The sequence below is a fragment of the Schistocerca americana genome, chromosome 1, assembly GCF_021461395.2.
Source record: "Schistocerca americana isolate TAMUIC-IGC-003095 chromosome 1, iqSchAmer2.1, whole genome shotgun sequence".
NCBI lineage: Eukaryota > Metazoa > Arthropoda > Insecta > Orthoptera > Acrididae > Schistocerca > Schistocerca americana.
This window is the reverse complement of record NC_060119.1, coordinates 1,266,556,917-1,266,576,743: the sequence shown is the minus strand read 5'-3', so window position 1 is coordinate 1,266,576,743 and position 19,827 is coordinate 1,266,556,917. Positions and strand designations below refer to the sequence as shown.

General features: G+C 39.4%; 1 protein-coding gene across 2 annotated transcripts in view; it reads left to right on the top strand.

Annotated features, from left to right (window-relative positions):
* LOC124588421 (lysosomal alpha-mannosidase-like) overlaps nt 1-19,827 on the top strand; it is a 230,879-nt gene that overhangs the window by 158,999 nt on the left and 52,053 nt on the right. For both annotated transcript variants that reach the window (XM_047131612.1, XM_047131509.1), the window contains exons 9-12: nt 8,388-8,587; nt 10,293-10,474; nt 10,550-10,758; nt 12,234-12,447. In XM_047131612.1, the coding sequence (XP_046987568.1) occupies nt 8,388-8,587; nt 10,293-10,474; nt 10,550-10,758; nt 12,234-12,447 (805 nt within the window). The remainder of the gene's footprint in view (nt 1-8,387; nt 8,588-10,292; nt 10,475-10,549; nt 10,759-12,233; nt 12,448-19,827) is intronic.

Here is a 19,827-nt window from a genome sequence, read left to right as displayed (position 1 = left end):
GAAAAAATTTATAATGACTGGCACCTGGAGGGGAAAAAAGTGCCTGGTAGCAGATAAATAGGAACCAGAAGAAGCCACTGTTCTGCATTTAAGAATAAGTGCTGAAATGACAATGAATCTAGGATTATAAATAAAAATAATAATCTGACTCTTCAGACTTTCCTGGCAGATTTATTCAAGTTATGGCTCTTGGGTCTGTCCTTGACCATTCACTGAGATCACCTTTGACAATGCCCAACAACAAATATCACAGTTCTGCAGGGGTGGGGGCTGAAAGACACAGCTAATGTTGTGTCTGTTGGAGACTGTTCTAATACTTGAGGAAATATTGCAAATGTACAGTAAAAGGTCTGTTTTTGTAGGTGCCTGCATCGGTATTTTGTTATTCAGAATAGCCATTCTCTAATAAAACTGTTCTGAGAGAAACTTCCTGGCAGATTAAAACTGTATGCCAGACCAGGACTCGAGCCTGATGAGATCTTTTCCTTTTGCAAGCAAGTGCTCTACCATCTCAGCCATTCAAGCACGCCTTCCCAATGTCAAACTTTACAGATGTTCTGCAGCTTTCCTTGCAGGACTAGGACTCCTGGAAGAAAGGATATTGCAGAGACATGACTTAGACAGAGCCTGGGACTGTTTGCAGGATGAATTTTCACTCTACAACAGTGTGTGTACTGATTTGAAACTTCCTGGCGGAATAAAACAGTATGTTTGACTCCCACTTGAACCTGTGATCTTTACCTTTTACAGGAAGAGCACTGCTGACTGGTGGAAATAATGTTGTGATGGTAGGTTGTGCTTGAATCATTCAGTTCGTAGAGTACTTACCCATGAAAAGCAAAGGTCTAAGGTTCAAGCCCCGGCCCGGCACACAGTTTTAATCTGCAAGGAAGTTTCAGATCAGCACACACTCGACCCCAGAGTGAATATACATTCTGTTCCAAGATGCTGAAGCACACCCAACCAGCTATCAGGATCAGACACAAAAGCAAAAATTATATCCTCAACATTGCCCTCCTAGGACTGTGTGGTAAAAGAGGCAATACATACTTGGATGGTGGATAACCCTACAAATAGAGACTCAGGATTTCCAGTAAGTGCAGACTGGAATACGGGATTCAATATAGAGGAAAATCAGAATTTCCAATGACAATTACATTGGAGCATAGTGAAAGATTCACCTAGGTGTCCTTTACAGGGAAGACAGGAGGACTCAAGATCCGATACCAATCTCTAAGAAACATGTTCAACATGTTGTCTTTCACCAAAACTGAAACTGAGCCAGTGGGACGCACTTCACTTTTTTTGGTGAAATATGCTTTGTCCTACCAAGAGAAGACAGACAAAAAAGGGTATGGGTCTATTAATTGACAGCAATATAAATGTATGGTGAATAATGGTACCCTTTGTGGAAATTGCTACCAGGAATGGGAAGCAACACTAACTACACTCAGTGTGTATCTTTGGAGGCCTCATGTGCAACCAACCTCACATTGTTGTGCATGTTGGAACAAGCAATGTGTGTCATCTGGGCTCTGTGGTTATACTTGGATCATTCCAGCAACTAGCAGAAAGGATTAAGAATACCAGCCTTGCTCCTGGAGTTTCAATGAAGCTCGTACTCTGCAGCATTGTTCTCAGAACAAAGCATAGGCCCATGGTTCCTAGTCAAGTGGAAGGCTTGAACCAGAGACACCAAGGGTTCTGTGGCAAGCAAGGCTGCGACTTCCTAGACCTGCACTATAGTGCTGAAAGTTGTAGGGACCTCCTAAATAGATCAGGTGTGCACTACACATCATAGGCAACTACCTAATTAGCTGTCTGTGGGTGGGGTCCACACAAGGTTTTTTTTTTTTTTTTTTTTTTTTTTAAATTACATGAGTGTCTCTCTATCCAATCCAGATAGCAATAATGATAGCTGTAGGAAACAGAGAAGTATCAGTGTAAGATCGAAAGAAATGCTCCCAGAAGTGAGAGTATCAAAATCCTAGTGGTCAACTGGCGAGGCATTTGCAGCAAAGTGCCAGAGTTCAAAGCACTCCTAAAACACCCTGAAGCTCACATAATACTAGGCACAGGAAGCTGGTTAAAACCTTAAGTTGATAGTAGTGAAATCTTTGAGGAAAACTTGAGAGTATATCAAAAGGATAGGGAAACAGAGTGGTGTATTTGTTGCAGCAGACAAAAAACTCAAATCCACTAGATAGAAGTTTAACCTGCATGTGAGATTATTTGGGCCATCCTCAATATCACTGGTGGTCAAAAAGTTGTAATAGAGTCCTCCTATCAACCACCAGATTCTCTCCTCCTGGCACAACTGAAAACTTTATGGAAAACCTCAGTCACTTGTACATAAGTTCTCTAATCATACTCTAATAACTGGAGGAGACTTTAATAGTCTGACAATCAACTGGAATGATTATAGTTTTGTTAGTGGTGTTCATGACAAGACATCCTGTGAAACACTACTAAATGTCTTCTCTGAAAATGATGGAAAAATGTTAGATTTAATGGCAACAAAAAGACCTGATCTCTTTGAGAAAATGCACATTGAAACTGGTATCAGGGATCATGAGGCAGTTATAGCAACAATGACTAACAAAACACAAAAGGCAGCTAAAAGAAGCACAAAGATTTATATGTTCTGCAAACTAGACAGAGAAACAATGTTAAATCTTGATGAATAATTTGAAACTTTTAGCTCAGGACATGAACATGTAGAGGAACTATTGCTCAAGTTTAAAAGAATAGTTGCCAATGCACTAGATAGATACATACCCATTGGGACAGTTGATAATCGGAGAGATGAATACAGTCTCTATAAAGATACTTCTAAAGAAAGAGAGATACTGCAAATACGAGGGTAAGTCAATTATTATCTGCAATTTAGTTATATTTTTGTTTATTTTGGTAGTACTGTCATTTTACGATGATGATGCATGCTTTGTTTATTTGTTGTTATATCTTTGCAATTTTCTACCTGCTAGATTAGTTTTGTTATTGCTGCCCTGCTGTTAATTGTGGCTGCTCCACTGTCTATTTGCACCAAAGAAGAGCAACATTCAGTGATCCATTTTTTGTGGTCGGAAGGCATATCAGGGGCTGAAATTCACTGAAGACTTTTAGTACAGTACGGGAACAGTGGTTTGCCACAATGGAATGTCTACGAATGGATTGAAAAATTCCAAAATGGTCGCACAAGTGTTACGCACGATGAAGGAGCTGGACAACCATTTACTGCCACAATGAAGAAACCACTGAGTGTTCACGTGAAATGATTCTCTTAGGCAGACGATTGACTATTGATGAAGTGGCACATTGTCTGCAGATTAGTCATGGTTCTGCCTACAAAATCATCCACAACAGACTTGGGTTTCATAAAGTTTTTGCAAGATGGGTCCCAAAACAACTCACACAGTTGCATGAACAAACATGCTTGGACATCTGCAAAGTACATTTGTATTGCTATGGTAACAAAGGGGACAACTTCTTGAACAGAATCATTACTGGTGACAAAACATGGATTCTTCATTATGAGCTGGAGAGTAAACAGCAGAGTATGGAATGGAAACATCCAAATTCACCATGCAAGAAAAAGATCAAGACCCAATCGTCCACAGGAAAACTGATGCTTACGGGTTTTTGGGACGCACAAGGTCCAGTACCGAAACATTGTGGGGAAAGGGGCACAACAATAAACAGTGTAGGTTACAGTGAGATGCTTACCGCCAGGCTAAAGCCTGCAGTTCAAAGCAAATGCCGAGCATTGCTGACAGTAGGTGTAGTGTTGTTGCACGACAGTGCTCATCTGCATACTGCTGCCAACACTGCTGAAACACTCCAGAAACTCAAATCTGAAGTACTGGGTCACCCTCCATATAGTCCTGATCTTGCCTCTTCTGACTATCACTTGTTTGGTCCATTCAAACGTGAATTAAGGGGCCATCGATTTGCATCGGACAAAGCAGTGAAAGAAGCGGCGCATTCCTGGCACACAGCTCAACCGAGTACCTTCTTTTATGAGGGCATCAGGAAGCTGTACAATGATGGACCAAGTGCATTGAAACACAAGGAGACTATGTCAAAAAATGATGTTCTTGTAAGTTTCCTATCTGATTACAATAAAATTTTATAACTACTTTGCGGATAAAAATTGACTTCTCCTTGTAGGTATAAAACAAAGCATAGGGCTATAGATACAGAGATACTGAATGAAACACATCTGGCAATCAAGGGACAAATGTGTGAAGCCTTCAATAAATGAATATCCATTCAGTATAAAAAATAACATTGCTTGCAGGATTACCAACAAGGAGATGTAACCATACAATATTACTGATCATCAGACATAATTGCTGTCATGAAATTTCAGCTGGAAATTAAGTTTATTTTTGACCATTGTTAATCAAACATCAGAACATAAGAACACTATTGACCTCTCTAGTGGGCTCGTTTATCAGAAATGCTAAGTTAAATTGAGCTAGTATTAGCATTAGTTTTTTAGACACAGAGTCATTGGACAGCAAGTCAATGTTTATATCTCCAGTTAGTATTATGTTAACCCAGCCATTTTTATTGCAGTGTTTACTGTCAATGTCAACAAGCAAGTCATTAAGAACATCAAAGAAACTATCTAGGCTACCAGATGGAGGTCTGTATAGGCCTATAATAATTAAGTTCTCTTTCCCCCACTTATAATTAATTGCTACTAGTTCTATTACACCCTCAATGCTGAAAGGACTTACATCTATTACACTATAATTACTACCACTGGCTGAAAAGATAGCTACCCCACCACCACGTTTCTCTTTTCTACTGAAGGCAGAGCAAAAGATCATGGAAAGTGGCTTACATACACTAATTAGCTCATCTGTGTACCAGTGTTCGCTTATAACTAAAATATCAGGGTTATCAATTGCTGCAATGGTATCCAACTCGTTGTGCTTATTGCCAAGACTTTGAAAGTTCTGCTGAATTAATTTGAAAGTGAGCTTGGATTGTTGAATGCTTGATGGACGTGTCACCCTACCAGAACCACTTATACATTTATCCCTAAAAAAGAAATATCAGTTGACAGAGTGGGTTTGGTATTTTTCACTATCCATTGATTCAAGTTGGTCTGTTTCCATGTACTGGGAGCCTGGGAAGAATCAGCTTTACCTGGTGTTTTCAGCAGCCATTTGTCCAATGTCGTCTGCCTATACCCATTGCTGCAGTCTTCTTGTGTTGTGGAACATTCATTCTTCAAATGTTTGTGTTTTGAGTGTACATTGTTCCTAGCATTTACGACGATTTCACAAATAATGGACGCTAAGTGACTTTTTCCGCGCCGATTGAGGTGAAGGCCGTGAGTGGTGTAAAGATCTCTATTAAAATGTTGCACGTTAACCATTTGTATATTTGCGTAACACTTGCAAATTTCTGCATATTGACTGTTTGTATATGCTACTGCCCTGTTTACACATGAGAATTGAGGCAAGTCATACCTGTGTGGAATATTGAGAACAATGACGTTTGAGTCATTTAGATGGTTTAGAGCAGATTTTAGGGCATTAACAGCATGCAAACCATCATTGTGTGCGACGTCATTTGCACCACCACATATTACAATGAAGTCTTCCTTCATAATCAACAGATTAGATTAGATTTACTTTCATTCCAATTGATCCGTTGTGAGGAGGTCCTCCAGGATGTGGAACATATCAGAAAAACAACAATACATGACAAATATTTACAACTAAAACAAATAAGCTAATGTACCATTCCACAGGTCCCAAGTGGAATGATCATCATTTTTTAATGAACACTATATGAAAGAGTCATTTTACAAATACTAATGCACTGAATTTAAAATTAAAAAGTTTTTTATTTATTTATAAGGTAATAAACGTGTAATACAACTACTACAAATATTCAGGTATATGAAAGGAATGATCAGTCAAAGCAAAAACACTACTAAACAAGGCCCCTAAAATGCATACCGCAAGAGCTATGAGCACTTTTTTGGTAGGAGAGAAGTGTTTCACAGTAGCAAATATGAAAAAAGTGCTCATAGTTATTGCTTGCACACCGCAGTAGCTGCAGTGTCACCATGGCTCAATGCCAAAGGGGACCAGGTTCAATTTCTGGCAGGGTCAGGGATTTTATTTGCTCAGGAACTGGGTGTTACGTTGTCCTCATTATCACCAACACACAAGCTGCCTAAATGGCATCGACTAAAAAGACTTCCATCTGGCAGCAAAGTTGTCACGCAATGGAGAGATAGAAAGAGATGTGCACTTTACAGCCCAAGTTCACACGGTAATTTTTTCTAGTTTTGGCAATACTATCATATTGCAATAATAAGGAAAGCAGAGACGTTGCAGTAGAAGGGATTTGTTTCACAATATCGTAGGTATGGGTTTTAGAGCCCATGTTTACTAGATATCTTTTGCTAGTCATATCCCTGGATATTGAGCATTGCTCCTGGGACACCCTGTATACTCTAAGAGTGACATAATTTTGGTTGACATAATTAATTTCGGAGTTATAGCTCAAAATGTACTACTCTGCAAAATGTTTTACTTCTGTTTGAGTGACTGGCGTCCCATACCTGGTTCTGAAAGATTGATTGTGTGTGAAAATGAAAGGAGGTGCACTAGAAATTTTCACATGGGCATCAAAATCCCTGGACCTGGGCCTGGGATCCACACATATCTCTACTACATTAAAGACAACACCTCTGTTTATGAAAGATGGATACTGTTTTTATTATGAGGGACACTGCAAAAGAAATGCAAACTATTTTTGTAAAAATACAGTTTTCATTCTGCATGTGTGAAAGTTTTACAGTGTGTAGATACATCGTGCCCACTTGTTTTCAAACTTATTTCAACATGTTCACGAGAGTGGTGCCATCACAGCATGTCTTCAAGATGGCTGCTACACTTGACGTTCATCAGAAGCAATGTGCTGTTATAGAATTCCTGTGCTGTGAAAACGAGACAGTGTGAAACATCCACAAGAGGTTGAAAAAGGTGTATGAAGATGCTGCTGTTGATCACAGTACAGTTAGTCGGTGGGCAGGCAGGTTATGTGATGAAAGCGGACATGGCAATATTGAGGATTGTCCTCGCAGTGGCAGGCCTCGTACTGCACACACTACAGACAATGTGCAGAGAATTAATGAATCGGTGACTGCTGACAGATGCATCACAGTGAACGAATTGTCATGCTACATTGGGATAGGGGAAGGAAGTGTTTGCAGAATACTGAAAGTGTTGGCGTTAAAAAAGGTTTGTGCCAGGTGGGTTCCCAGGATGTTGACAGTGGCTCACAAAGAAACAAGAAAAACGGTATGCAGCGAACTTTTGGAACAGTACGAGAATGGTGGAGATGAATTTCTTGGAAGAATTGTGACAGGTGATGAAACATGGCTCCATCATTTTTCACCAGAGACAAAGAGGCAATCAATGGAGTGGCAACATGCAAATTCACCCAAGGAAAAAAAATTCAAAACCACACCTTCTGCTGGAAAATTTATGGCTATCGTGTTTTTCGATTCCAAAGGACTCTTGCTTGTGGATATCATGCCAAGTGGAACCACCATAAATTCTGATGCATATGTGACGACACTGAAGAAACTTCAAGCTTGACTGAGTCGTGTTCGACCACATCGACAAAAGCAGGATGTTTTGCTGTTGTGTGACATTGCACGGCCACATGTCAGTCAAAAAACCGTGGAAGCAATCACAAAACTTGGATGGACAACACTGAAACACCCACCTAACAGTCCTGACCTGGCTCCATGTGACTATCATCTCTTTGGGAAACTGAAAGACTCTCTTCGTGGAACAAGGTTTGAAGATGATGAATCCCTTCTGCATGCTGTCAAACAGTGGCTCCGACAGGTTGGTCCAGAATTTTACCATGCGGGTATACAGGCGCTGGTTCCAAGATGGTGTAAGGCAGTTGAGAGTGATGGAAATTATGTGGAGAAATGAAAATATTGTTCCTAAAGGATGTATCTACACACTGTAAAACTTTCAAACATGTAGAATAAAACATGGATTTCAAAAAAAATAGTGTGCATTTCTTTTGGAGTGACCCTTGTATCATATCTGACATTCCAATAGCTTCCTTAAACTGATCCTCTGAATAACTCCTATCAGAGCCAAAAACACATAGGAAATGACCTAAGGCATTAAACAGTTTCATTTTATATTTTGAGCTGTCACAACCAGCAGTTAGCAAAAACCAGTCATCAGATGGCTGACAATAATATCTGTCTTTTTGTTCACTACTTCAGTATCAGTTTTATTGGCAGTCACAGTGAGGAAAGTAGTTTGTCCAATGCTATAACAATCCTACTGTCATTCTTTACAGAAAACATTTGTTGCAATTTACAGATCTGCAAGCAACTTTTTGTTCTGGCAAATGTGGAAGAAGCATATGAGAATCATTTGAATAATCTCCGTGAAGCAATGGGTGTTATGCAACATCATGATGCCATTACAGGCACAGCAAAACAGAATGTGTTTGAAGATTACAGTCGTCTCATATATGAAGGTATTCAACACTGTGGAAACATTACTGAAAGAGCTCTCAGGTAATTATCTCATTTAGTGCACATGTGTGGTAAACATGCGGTAAAAAAAGAAATCAACCAAAACCTTTTCTCTACAAACATATGATGTGGATTCTCATTTACAAATTGCTGAAGCATTCAAGTAACTGTCCATCCACAGTGGAGAGTGGTAAAAGATGTTTGTTTTGAAATTGTATTACTAATGATTTGATTTTGCATTATGCAAAAGCTGAAAACAGGAAAAATATTTTCTGGATGCTTTTACACACACTTTTTGCCAGCTTGTAGAGAAACTTCCAGGGTATGAAACCAGTAAAGGAATATACTGGGTATCACAAAACATTACCATATTAATCATCAGCATTTGTAATAATTCTAATTATGCTCTGTCTGTTGAGACATTTACTTTTCTTTATTTGTTCTTAAACTGACAGCAAATTAATACATTACTCAGTGCCTCTAAGTAAGGTTACCTTTAAAAAGTTTAAAACTATATATGGTATATGAATGCGGACAAACATACAGAGCTTTCAGAGCCACTGGCTCCAAAAGCTTGCAATTTTCGATACCTTTGTATGTCTGTTCACCTGCTGCTGCTTGTTGAGTAGATTATTTATTTATCCAATTGCATTATATTTTCAAAAATTGATTATTTTCACTTATATACACATAACTGGCGCTTGGGCTTTTCTGTAAATGGCAGCCAGTGTCCATTTCTTAGCTGAAGAACCACACTGAAAATGTGCCACCAATAACAAATGTAGGAGAGAAAGCAGTAGTTCCTCTATCCTCTCTGTCCACCTTTAAGCTGTTGAGTGCAGCCAACACTCGGTAGCTGATTGGTGGGGAGATGGGCTGGTGGGGCCTGGTGACACATTGCTGATCAAGAGAAATGTTTCATTCAACTTAAATTAACATCAAGTCATTAGTAATGGGAAGCAGACCCACCCCACTTCAACAACTCTGGCTGGCAGGCAGCTGCTACCACCCTAGCAAAGAGATGCACACATAGGTGCCCTGCAGTGCTGACAACTTCATTTGTTTTGGTGTTCTTTTGTGGAACGGCCGCAAACAGTGACTCAGGCCCCACTTGCCTTCACTACAGAGGTGAGTGGTGACTGTTGTGCACAGGACATGACCCACTGCCCCCTGGCAGGCATCTGGTCTTTGCAGGCACAGACAGCAGTTCAGTGGTGCTGTGACACCAAGTCCCACAAAAAGACTCGGCCCAGGTGGCAACTGGCTCGACCTGCTCTCGAACCCGTGACTGCAACTGATGTTGCTCAGCTGTCTTGTCATCTAGCATGGATCTAGTATTGTGATGCTGCTGCTAGACTCCAAATTAATCTGTCTCAAAATTCACGTCTATTTATATGGCTATGAGATGCATTGTTGAACTGTTATCCAGTCCCCTGCCAGATAGCTCACAATGTGGGTTCTGCCCTGGTGTGGTAACATTGTCCTGCCTGCCCCAGTTATTACTGCTGCACAGTACAGGTTTTGCCAAGCACGGTGGGCCCATCTTGCTATCCTTTTGCATATATTTCATTCTAACCCACATGTTAACATAATGTGCTAACTTGCCTGCAGTTGCCACTCTGTGGTAGCTTCCTTACAGTTTTCACTAAAAACTGAGTAATGACATTACAGAGCATTTTCACTATTCTTTTTTTGACTTTTTTAGCACCATATGTTTTTTACAGTGATTCTCTTTTGCATTTTTCAGTAAACTTTCATCATCAGATCTACCATTTGTATCTTGTTTGTTAAGAAATGTTAGCCAGTGTGAGCCTTCTGAAAATTCCAAAACATTTATGGTTACTGTGTACAATCCACTGAGTCATGAAGTATCTTACTATGTCAGACTTCCAGTTCTTGGGACTGCATATTCTGTAAGAGATGCTTCAGGTAAGCTATAAGTCATTCATAAAGATTGGCAACGTAATTTAGGAGGTTTTTTGTTTCACAAATAACTTTGTGCAGGAAATGAGCTGAAAGTACAAATGGCAACCATACCGGACCCAGTCCGCAACTTGCCTGAAAGAAATAGTAATGCAACTACTGAAATTGTCTTTCTGGCAAATAATATTCAACCCCTTGGCTTCCATTCATACTACATTACTGAGCTGAACAGTACAGATGATACAAGGCAGAATGAGTTAGAAAGCTCAGATACATCAATAGGAAATGATGTAAGTACATAAAACATCCTGAAATTATTTTTGATGTGTTCTCAGAGTCATTTGCAGTGGCATTATCTCAATTTCCAAGCCACATCAATAAAAATAGCAAGTTTTGAGTTTTTGGCAACTATCGTCACTACCCTATTCAAGTGTTCAAACTACTGACTGTCGTGAGTGACAATTCTAATATGCACAATGCAGTTAGGTCCAGAATCTTTCAGAAGTGGGATGAATTTCACATGTGCAGTAAACCAAGTCACACAGCACATGGCAGATCTAGTCTGCTGTCAGGCTGTGTGATGCCACAAATGCAAGAGTCTGGTGCCTCTTTCCAAATTAATCCAACATCCTATACCCACTGAGTATCATTTGTTGTTTTTGATCAATATCAACAGCATGCCCCCACATCATATGAGGTACATACTCTTGATTTCTATTGTAATTATTTTACCATAATAGAATCTTGGCTGCCATTTCTATGTGAATATCAATCAGTTATCACCTGAGCAAAGAATTCCAACAACATCCATCACTCATCTGAAATAATTTAAAACACTTGTTAAAGGAAAACAGCTTTAGCAAGAAATATATTGCAGGTCCTTTCAGATACAATAGACAAAGCAAATTTCTTGAATTAGCAGAAAATGCTAAGGCACTGGTTTCCTTCCACACCGCAGTGTAACAAATAGCAGAAGAGGGTGCTTTCCCCAGTGTTCCATACTGCTCTGAAGATTTGGCATGTATTGTATACAGTTAAAGATGACATAGCCATCATAATGTTGGGTGTATACAGTATTCCCTGTGAATGAGGCATCATTTGCATGTGACAAATCCTTCACACTCTTGCTGAGTGATGTGCTGAACACATGCACAACATATAAAGCAAAGCTATCTAAGAAAAATATGCCATAAGATAATATTACCTAAAGAATTACCCAAAATTATGGTGGAAAAGAGGAAACTGTTGACCAATGTTACAACTTCATGAGCTTAAATTAGAAAAGAGGCAATCTAGTTAAACCACAATACAATTTCATAAGAGATCAGAATAAACACTTAGCACAGTAGGAAAGTAGGCTCTGGAAACAAAGCTAAAACAAAGAGTATGGAATGATGATTTATGATTGTAGGATGGCAGGAATGGAAGTTCTGAAGGTGGGATTGCTCCTCGTTCCCCCAGAATGAATGAATAAATTAATTCATGCCATCACATGACTTCACAACATGCCACACCCACCACACACTGCTTCACTTGCCTTCCCAAACATGCATAAATTCACACCACTTCTGGAAGGTTCTAGACTAAGCTGATTCCTGCGTATAAGGAGCACACCTTGCAATTCCTGATAGCCAGTAGTTTTAACTTCTGAAGATAATTGTGGTGAACACCATCAAAAACGTACTGACATAACTTGAAAAGAGATAGTATTTCATTTTGGGCCCACATTCATAACTAGTTTGTCAGATGTAACTTATATTTACAGGTTCTCCAAGCAATGTTCAATGAAAGTACTGGTTTACTCCAGTCTGTTATGTTCAATAATGAAGAAATAACTCTGCACCAGAATTTCCGTTATTATGAAGGATGGGCTGGAAATAATTCTCAGCCATCACTAAGGGCTTCTGGTGCATACATATTCCGTCCTTATGGAACTTCAGTGGAGGTGTCACCTGTTGTGGAAACAAAATTTTACAAAGGTTGGTGAAGAAAGAAATTTATAACACATTCACAAACAAAAATACTAATAATTATAACAGACAGTGTTTGTGGTTCTTCTTCCACTAGGATATCACTGTGTAAAATGCACCAACTGAGATGGAAGATATTGTCGCTGTTGTAATTACACGTACTATTTTCGTATAATAATTTTTGTTGTGGTTCATAACAAGGTCAAGTATATCTACACTTACACCTACATAGATACTCCGCAAGGCAGCATACAGTGCATGGTGGAGGGTGCCCAGAACCACCACTTGTCATTTCCCCTCCTGTTCCACTCGCAAATAGAGCAAGGGAAAACAGACTACCTGTACGCCTCCGTATGAGCCCTAATTTCTCATATCTTATCTTCTTGGTTCTTATGCTCAATGTATGTCGGTGGCAGTACAATTGTTCGGCAGTTAGCTTCAAATGCCAGTTCACTAAATTTCCTCAATACTGTTTCTCATAAAGAAAGTCATCTTCCCTCCAGGGATTCCCATTTGAGTTCCTGAAGCATTTCTGTAACACGTGTTGTCCAAACCTATCAGTAACAAATCTATCTGCCCACCTCTGAATTGCTTCGATATCTTCCTTCATTCCGATCTGGTATGGATCCCAAACACTCAAACAGTACTCAAGAATATGGCACACCAGTGTCCTATATATGGTATCCATTACAGGTGAACCACTCTTTTCTAAAATCCTCACAGTAAACCAAAGTCTACCATTTGCCTTCCCTACCACAGTTTTCACATGCTCGTTCCACCTCATATTGTTTTGCGATGTTGCACCCAGGTATTTATACAACTTAACTGTGTCAACCACAACACTAGTAACACTGTATCTGATCATTACAGGTTTGTTCCTCGTTTTTCCACATTTCGGGCTAGCTGTCATGGATTTCACCAATTGGAAATTTTGTCTAAGTCATCTTGTATCTTCCTACTGTCACTCTACTTTGACACCCTACTGTACATTATATATGTGTGTAGAAAACAACAGTAGTCTTATCACATTTCACTGGGGCACTCCTAACATACCCTCATCTCTGATGAACACTCGCCATCGAGGACAGTATACTAGGTGCTATTATTTATGAAATCTTCAAGCCACTCGTATATCTGTGAACTTATTCCATATGCTTGTACCTTTGTTAACAGCCTGCAATGGGGCACTGTGTCAAATGCTTTCTGGAAAACTAGAAATATGCAAGCTACCTGTTGCCCTTCATCCATAGTTCTCAGTATATCATGTGATAAAAGGGCAAGCTGAGTTTAGCATGAGCGATGCTTTCTAGAACCATGCTGATTCGTGGACATAAGCTTCTTAGTCTCAAGAGAGTTTATTATATACAAACTGAGAATATGTTCAAGGATAATGGTCCATAATTCTGTGGGTGCATTCTTTTACCTTTTGTATATACTGGAATTACTTGCGCCTTTTTCCAGTCGCTTGGGATTTTGTGCTGGTGAGGGATTCACGATAAATACAAGCTAGGTAAAGAGCTAATGCCATACAGTACTCTTTGTAAAATTGAACTGGATTCCATCCAGAACTGGTGATTTATTTGTTTTCGAATCTTTTAGTTGTTTCTCTATGACAGGTATGCTTATTTCTATGTCATCCATGCAGGAATCTGCATGATGGTCAAATGACAGTATGTTCGTACAGTTCTCCTGTGTGAACAATGGCTTTTGTTTTGCTATTTTCAACTACCTCACCAGACTCATCAACAAGGAATTGAATGGAAGTGTTAGATCCACTTAGCAATTTTACATATGACCAGAATTTTCTCAGGTTCTCTGCCAGATCTTTTGCTAAGGTGTGACGGTAGTAGTTGATGTATGCTTCACACATAGATCTTTTCACAGATGCAAAAATCTCAACTGACCTTCGCTTGTCATCATTTTTGCACCCCCTTTTGAACCTTTTAGTGCAACAACCACTGCTTCCTCAGCATCCACCAAATTTCATTATTAAACCGTGGTGTGTCTTTTCCATCCTTTATCCAATTACTAGGCATATAACTCTCCAGACCACAATTTACAATCTGCTTAAACGATGCCCATAATTATTCAACATCCATCTTACTGGAAATAAGTGACACGAATTCACTGCCTAACTGCTTATCTGCTCTATCTAGCAGAAACACTCTTCTGGCCCTCTTGACTGATTTATTAAGTTTATAATCATAGCTGTTATAAGACAACGTGAACCCTAATCCCTGTTTCTGTACTGGCATTGTCAATAAGGTCTGCAGTCTTCAAAATCAAATGAAATAGAAGTCAAAAACTCTCTATATACCAGAAAGCAGTTGAGACAGACACAAAACATAAAACACAGGTTGGAGGGAAAAAAATTCGTAAAATATTACTCAGGAAATTCAGACAGTCCCCCTCTCGGTGTAACATTGTGTATGATTTCAATATTGCAGTTCAGTACTCAATAAAAATTATAATAGTAATAATAATGATATAATTAAATATGAAAGTCACACTGTAACTTCCTTGATTAGCATCTTCTAACTGTCCCACCTCCACAGTCCAATCAAAGATTAGGTGAAATGGTTTAATTTTAATATTAACATTTCTTCATCTGTACTATTATACACATAAATGTAAATGTATATCACTGTGTGGTGGGAAACAGCACTATAGAATAGAAGTTCTGACATTGGTTGTTGCATAAAATAGAAAACAATAATTAAACTCATCTGGATATTTTGAAGAAATCAGTGACTCAGCTCATTATCCAGTACATTTGGGGTATGATTCTTCAGAACGCCTAGGTTTCAAATGTTTTAGTGAAGATAATAATTTGTAAACTATAAACGATCATGGATTATTCTCAAGTTCAATCAGATAAATTGTACCTTGTTACAGTATATCGCTTTCAAATAATCACTGTTTTTGTAAGAGATAATACACCATTACTTTTAATTATTGCAAAATTATAAAAATTGACGTTTTTTGTAAAAATTAGCCCAACACTTGACTCTTTATGACTGTCATTTCTCCATTAGTCCCAGAGACTGAAACTCAGAGAATAAACAAAGATACCGCAACTGGCTGGTGCAAAGCATCAAAGACACATTCTTACAATATCAACATTATGAACATGTGAGAACAAGAGACCGACTAGTGAAGTGATTTTGTTTATTCTTTGGAAGAGTAACAGGTTTTGAGAATTGGATGTTTATTCTTAATTTTTGTTTAGAGCTGCTACTTCTAACTGTAAGGTAACTAAATAATGTCTTGAAGTGTTTGTGGGTTTGATTTTTGACCTACATAACTGGTGACCCTGAAAACAAGAATGGGTTCCATCACAATAAAATATTTTGGATTACATCCATTAAGCATGGAAGGCACAAATAATTTATGACAAACTATTGGTGATGAGATCCGGCAGCTGCAGCAAGAGATTGAATTTTTTGAACTGTCAGTGCTGAGAAGCGACAGCAAGAGGGGAAAAAATGAGATCACAAACTCCAGTGATAACGGCCACACCACGAGCACACACCTGCGCTGAAAATTTTCCACATGCTGGTTTGTTCATGTCGACTGCACAGCGGTTACAGTTGCGGGCACCTCCATTTACACCCACACAACCAGACATGTGCTTTGTGATCTTGGAAAGCATTTTCACATAACACAGATCATAGAGGATCATGAACAATTTAAGCTGGCAATTAACAATTTGGACCAGAGAGTAAAGACAATAGTCTCCAATGAAATTCTACACCAACATCATCAACAAGCATACCTCATGCTGAATACTATGCTAATCACTTGTTGCATGAAGTTACCTGAGCAGAGGCTTTCACAAGTGTTTTACCAGAAGAAACATGGGGACAGAAACCCATCACAGTGTTGGAGACATTTGTGAGCAATAGTGGACTGTAGCATAATATCTAATGAGCTGCTGCTACATATCTGGTGACACAGCTTCCATCTCAAGAACAGTTGATGTTAATAGTGTATGAAGGACAACAATTGGATAAATTACTGCAAGTAGCTGATGGAGCATATGCCATGTTGCAGTCAACTGCTGTGACAAACATGTATCGGAAAAGGAGCCAATGCCGAATTGTGTCACTGCATCTTATCGACAATCACCGGACATCAGTGGGAAACTCTGAGAGTTATGAACCACAAAGGGAAGAGTTGTCACGCAGTTACATAACTTGGAGGTACGGATGGGCTCTGATGAGACGACACAGTCACGTCGTTCATCGAACCTACAGCTTCACTCAAGGTGAAGCTACTGCCGATGATATCTGCTGGTACCACAAACAGTTTGGCGTCCTTACTACAAAGTGGACGGAGCCATGTGAGTACTCAAATGGCAAGGGCAGTCCAAGTAAGGTGCTACAGACTGACAAATGGCACTGCCAATGTAAGAAGAATCATATTGCAGCATCACACAAATGGACACATGGAAAAGGTAAGGCCCATGATGGCATGCTTACTATGTTTCTGACGAGTCACGGCACAACATTGCATCTGTTGCATATGACTAATAAGATTTCAGGCTTAAGATTTTTAATAGACACTGGTTGAGAGGTCAGCACCCTTCCAGTCATGGGCATAGTTAAGAAGACGATGCAGGACACCTTACAGTTGTTAGCCATGAACAACTCCAGCATCAAAAAGTATGGGCGCAAAGGTACGCCAATAGACATTCGTTTTCCTACTCTGCACAGTTGGAGTTAGGTTGTGGCGGACATTAGGCAACCCATATTAGGTGCTGATTTTCTATCCCTGTTTGCAATGGCTGTTGACTTGGCAAATGCCTGCCTTATAAGCAGGACACAATGTGACAAAGTAAAGGTAATTCAGAGGGGTTCTGAGGGTAATGTAATTGGAGCAATTAATGATGCAAGTAAACAGTCCACCCCTACATACATTGTTGCACCCAAGCAGTGTTAAGCACAATACAGTGCATTATATACACACGTTTACAGTCCACTGGTTTCAAGATGCGACTGTAGAATAGCTCCATAACTATTGGTTGAGGCTAAAGCAATATTTGAGGATATGCTCTGTGCTGGTGTTATAAGGAGGTCGACAGCCCGTGGTAATCCCCGACACACATAGTGTGCAAAAAGGATGGCACACCTGTGGTGATTACCATTGGCTGAATGCAAGAACAGTCCCAGATAGGTACCTAGTACCTAACATCTAAGAAATTACCTATTCTCTGGTGGGTGCAAAAGTTTTCTCAGTGTTGGATTGCAGTAAAGATGACAACCAGATCCCAGTGGCACAGACCAATGATGCACAGACAGAATTTATTACATCTTTTGGCCTGTTTGAGTTTTTGTTTATGACATTTGGTCTTAAAAATGCAGCCCAAACCAGGAAGGGATTTGGTGACAAAGTGTTAACAAGGCTTGCTATTTTGCTTTGTGTATTTAGATCACATATTAATACATTCAGATGATGCATATATTCATAACAAGTCTGTACATGACGGGTGGTAGAGGTTGTATAGCTATGGAATGGTACAAAATGAAGGCAAGTGCATCATGTGCAAAAGTGAGGTAACTCTCCTAGGCCACAAAGCCTCTGCCAATGGGATCTGATCTTTGCCTGAAAAGATTGCCAACAGAATATATGCAACTCAGATGATTTTTAGGCTTTGTAAATTTTTACTGCCATCATCTGCCAGTAACAGCACCCATGTCGCTTCAGCAGCACGAGACCCTCCTTTTCAGTCTATTGAGCACTTCCAAGTAGAAAGCTGAGTTCACTGTAGTCCTGGTAGATATGAATTCATGGTGGACAATGCCTCTGATGTCAAAGAAGACAACGAGCATGGTTTTGATCCTGGACTTGCTCATGTGTGCCTTCTTGGGATGGGGCGACAATGGTGTGTGCCACTCTGAACTCTGCCTTTTTGTCTCAGGGTCTTACTCAAAAATCCATGACTCATCACCAGTGATAACTGAGTTTAAAAATTGAGGATCATTTTCACACATTTCCAACATTTCTCGGCACCGAAGCACTTGCATGTGCTTGTGTTCGTCGATCAATACTTTTGGGACGAGTTTGGCACACACATTTCTCATGTTCAAATCTTGGGTCACAATGCAGAAAATGGTTGTTTCTGACATGTTTAGAGTTTGTGCTATCAATTGAAGGCTCAGCCGTCTGTCAGAGTTCAAACAATCACGCACACATGTCACATTTTGGTCAACTTGTGTGGTTGATGGCTGCAAGGTTCATCAGTGATTCCTCTTGGCCCTCCATGAATGACTTGTGCCATCAGAAAACTTGTGATTTGGACAAGCAATCAGTCCCAAAGACATCCTGAAGTAATGGAAACGTTTTGGTGTCAGACTTCCCAAGTTTAACACAAAATTGATAGCGTACCGTTAGTCTACAGAATGATCCATTGTGACATGTACATAAACTCAAACTGGGGTGATGGAAATGCATGTCCTGACTCTCCGGCAGCTCACAGCTAAATGAGACAAAGAGCGTTTTGAAGCTAACACCCTTTTCCACTTAGCCCAGATTGGTACAACACGCTGTGGTGTACCATTGCGTCAGAAAAAAATTGGTCGCATTACTTATGGAATGCACTCTGTACAAACAATGATAACAAAGTCTGAAATTACCATTATTTGCAAATAGAATAGCTTTTTAGGTAAACTAGTCACATCAACAGATTCTCACAGTCTAATTACCCAAATGAATTTAACGGACAATAAAGTGAAGCAGCCTAAGCCTTGACTTAATATTTAAGATTTCTGGTACTGTGCACAAGCTATAAATGATTGCATTGATGATATTTGCAAGGAAAAAAATGTTGAGGGGGGGGGGGGGGGATAACATAAAGGCTGGATGGAATCCACCTGCTTTGTTATAAAACCACTGAATAATTAGTCTAATAAGTTTCGCAAGTAGCTTATCATTCATCATACACAAAAACCCTTAAAAAGTTAAAATCCTCAGTTTAACATTTATCATGACAAATACTTTATCAATGCAGCTAAAATGCCACCCAAACCAACACAAGCACCTTGCACAAATGCATCTGGAACAGTAGGTGCCCCTGCCCCTCCACATTTGTGTCTCAGAATCTATATGCTTTACTCCATCTGACACTGTCTTGATTCACCAAACTATAAAAGTTCATATCTTTCGAAGAAGTTTGGATATTTATAAAATACATGTACTCTGATAAAAGTGCTTAATTTCTGAACAAATTGAAGCTAAACACTACATTTCTAATTTAAATATCCAATTGAGTTACTGAGATTTGTAGCATTTACATCAAGTACAAATCTTTGACCAGTCAAAATATATCTAAATTTCATGCTGATGCAATAAGCAGGGCATCTTTCCAATTGGAAAAATCCCCCTCTTTCC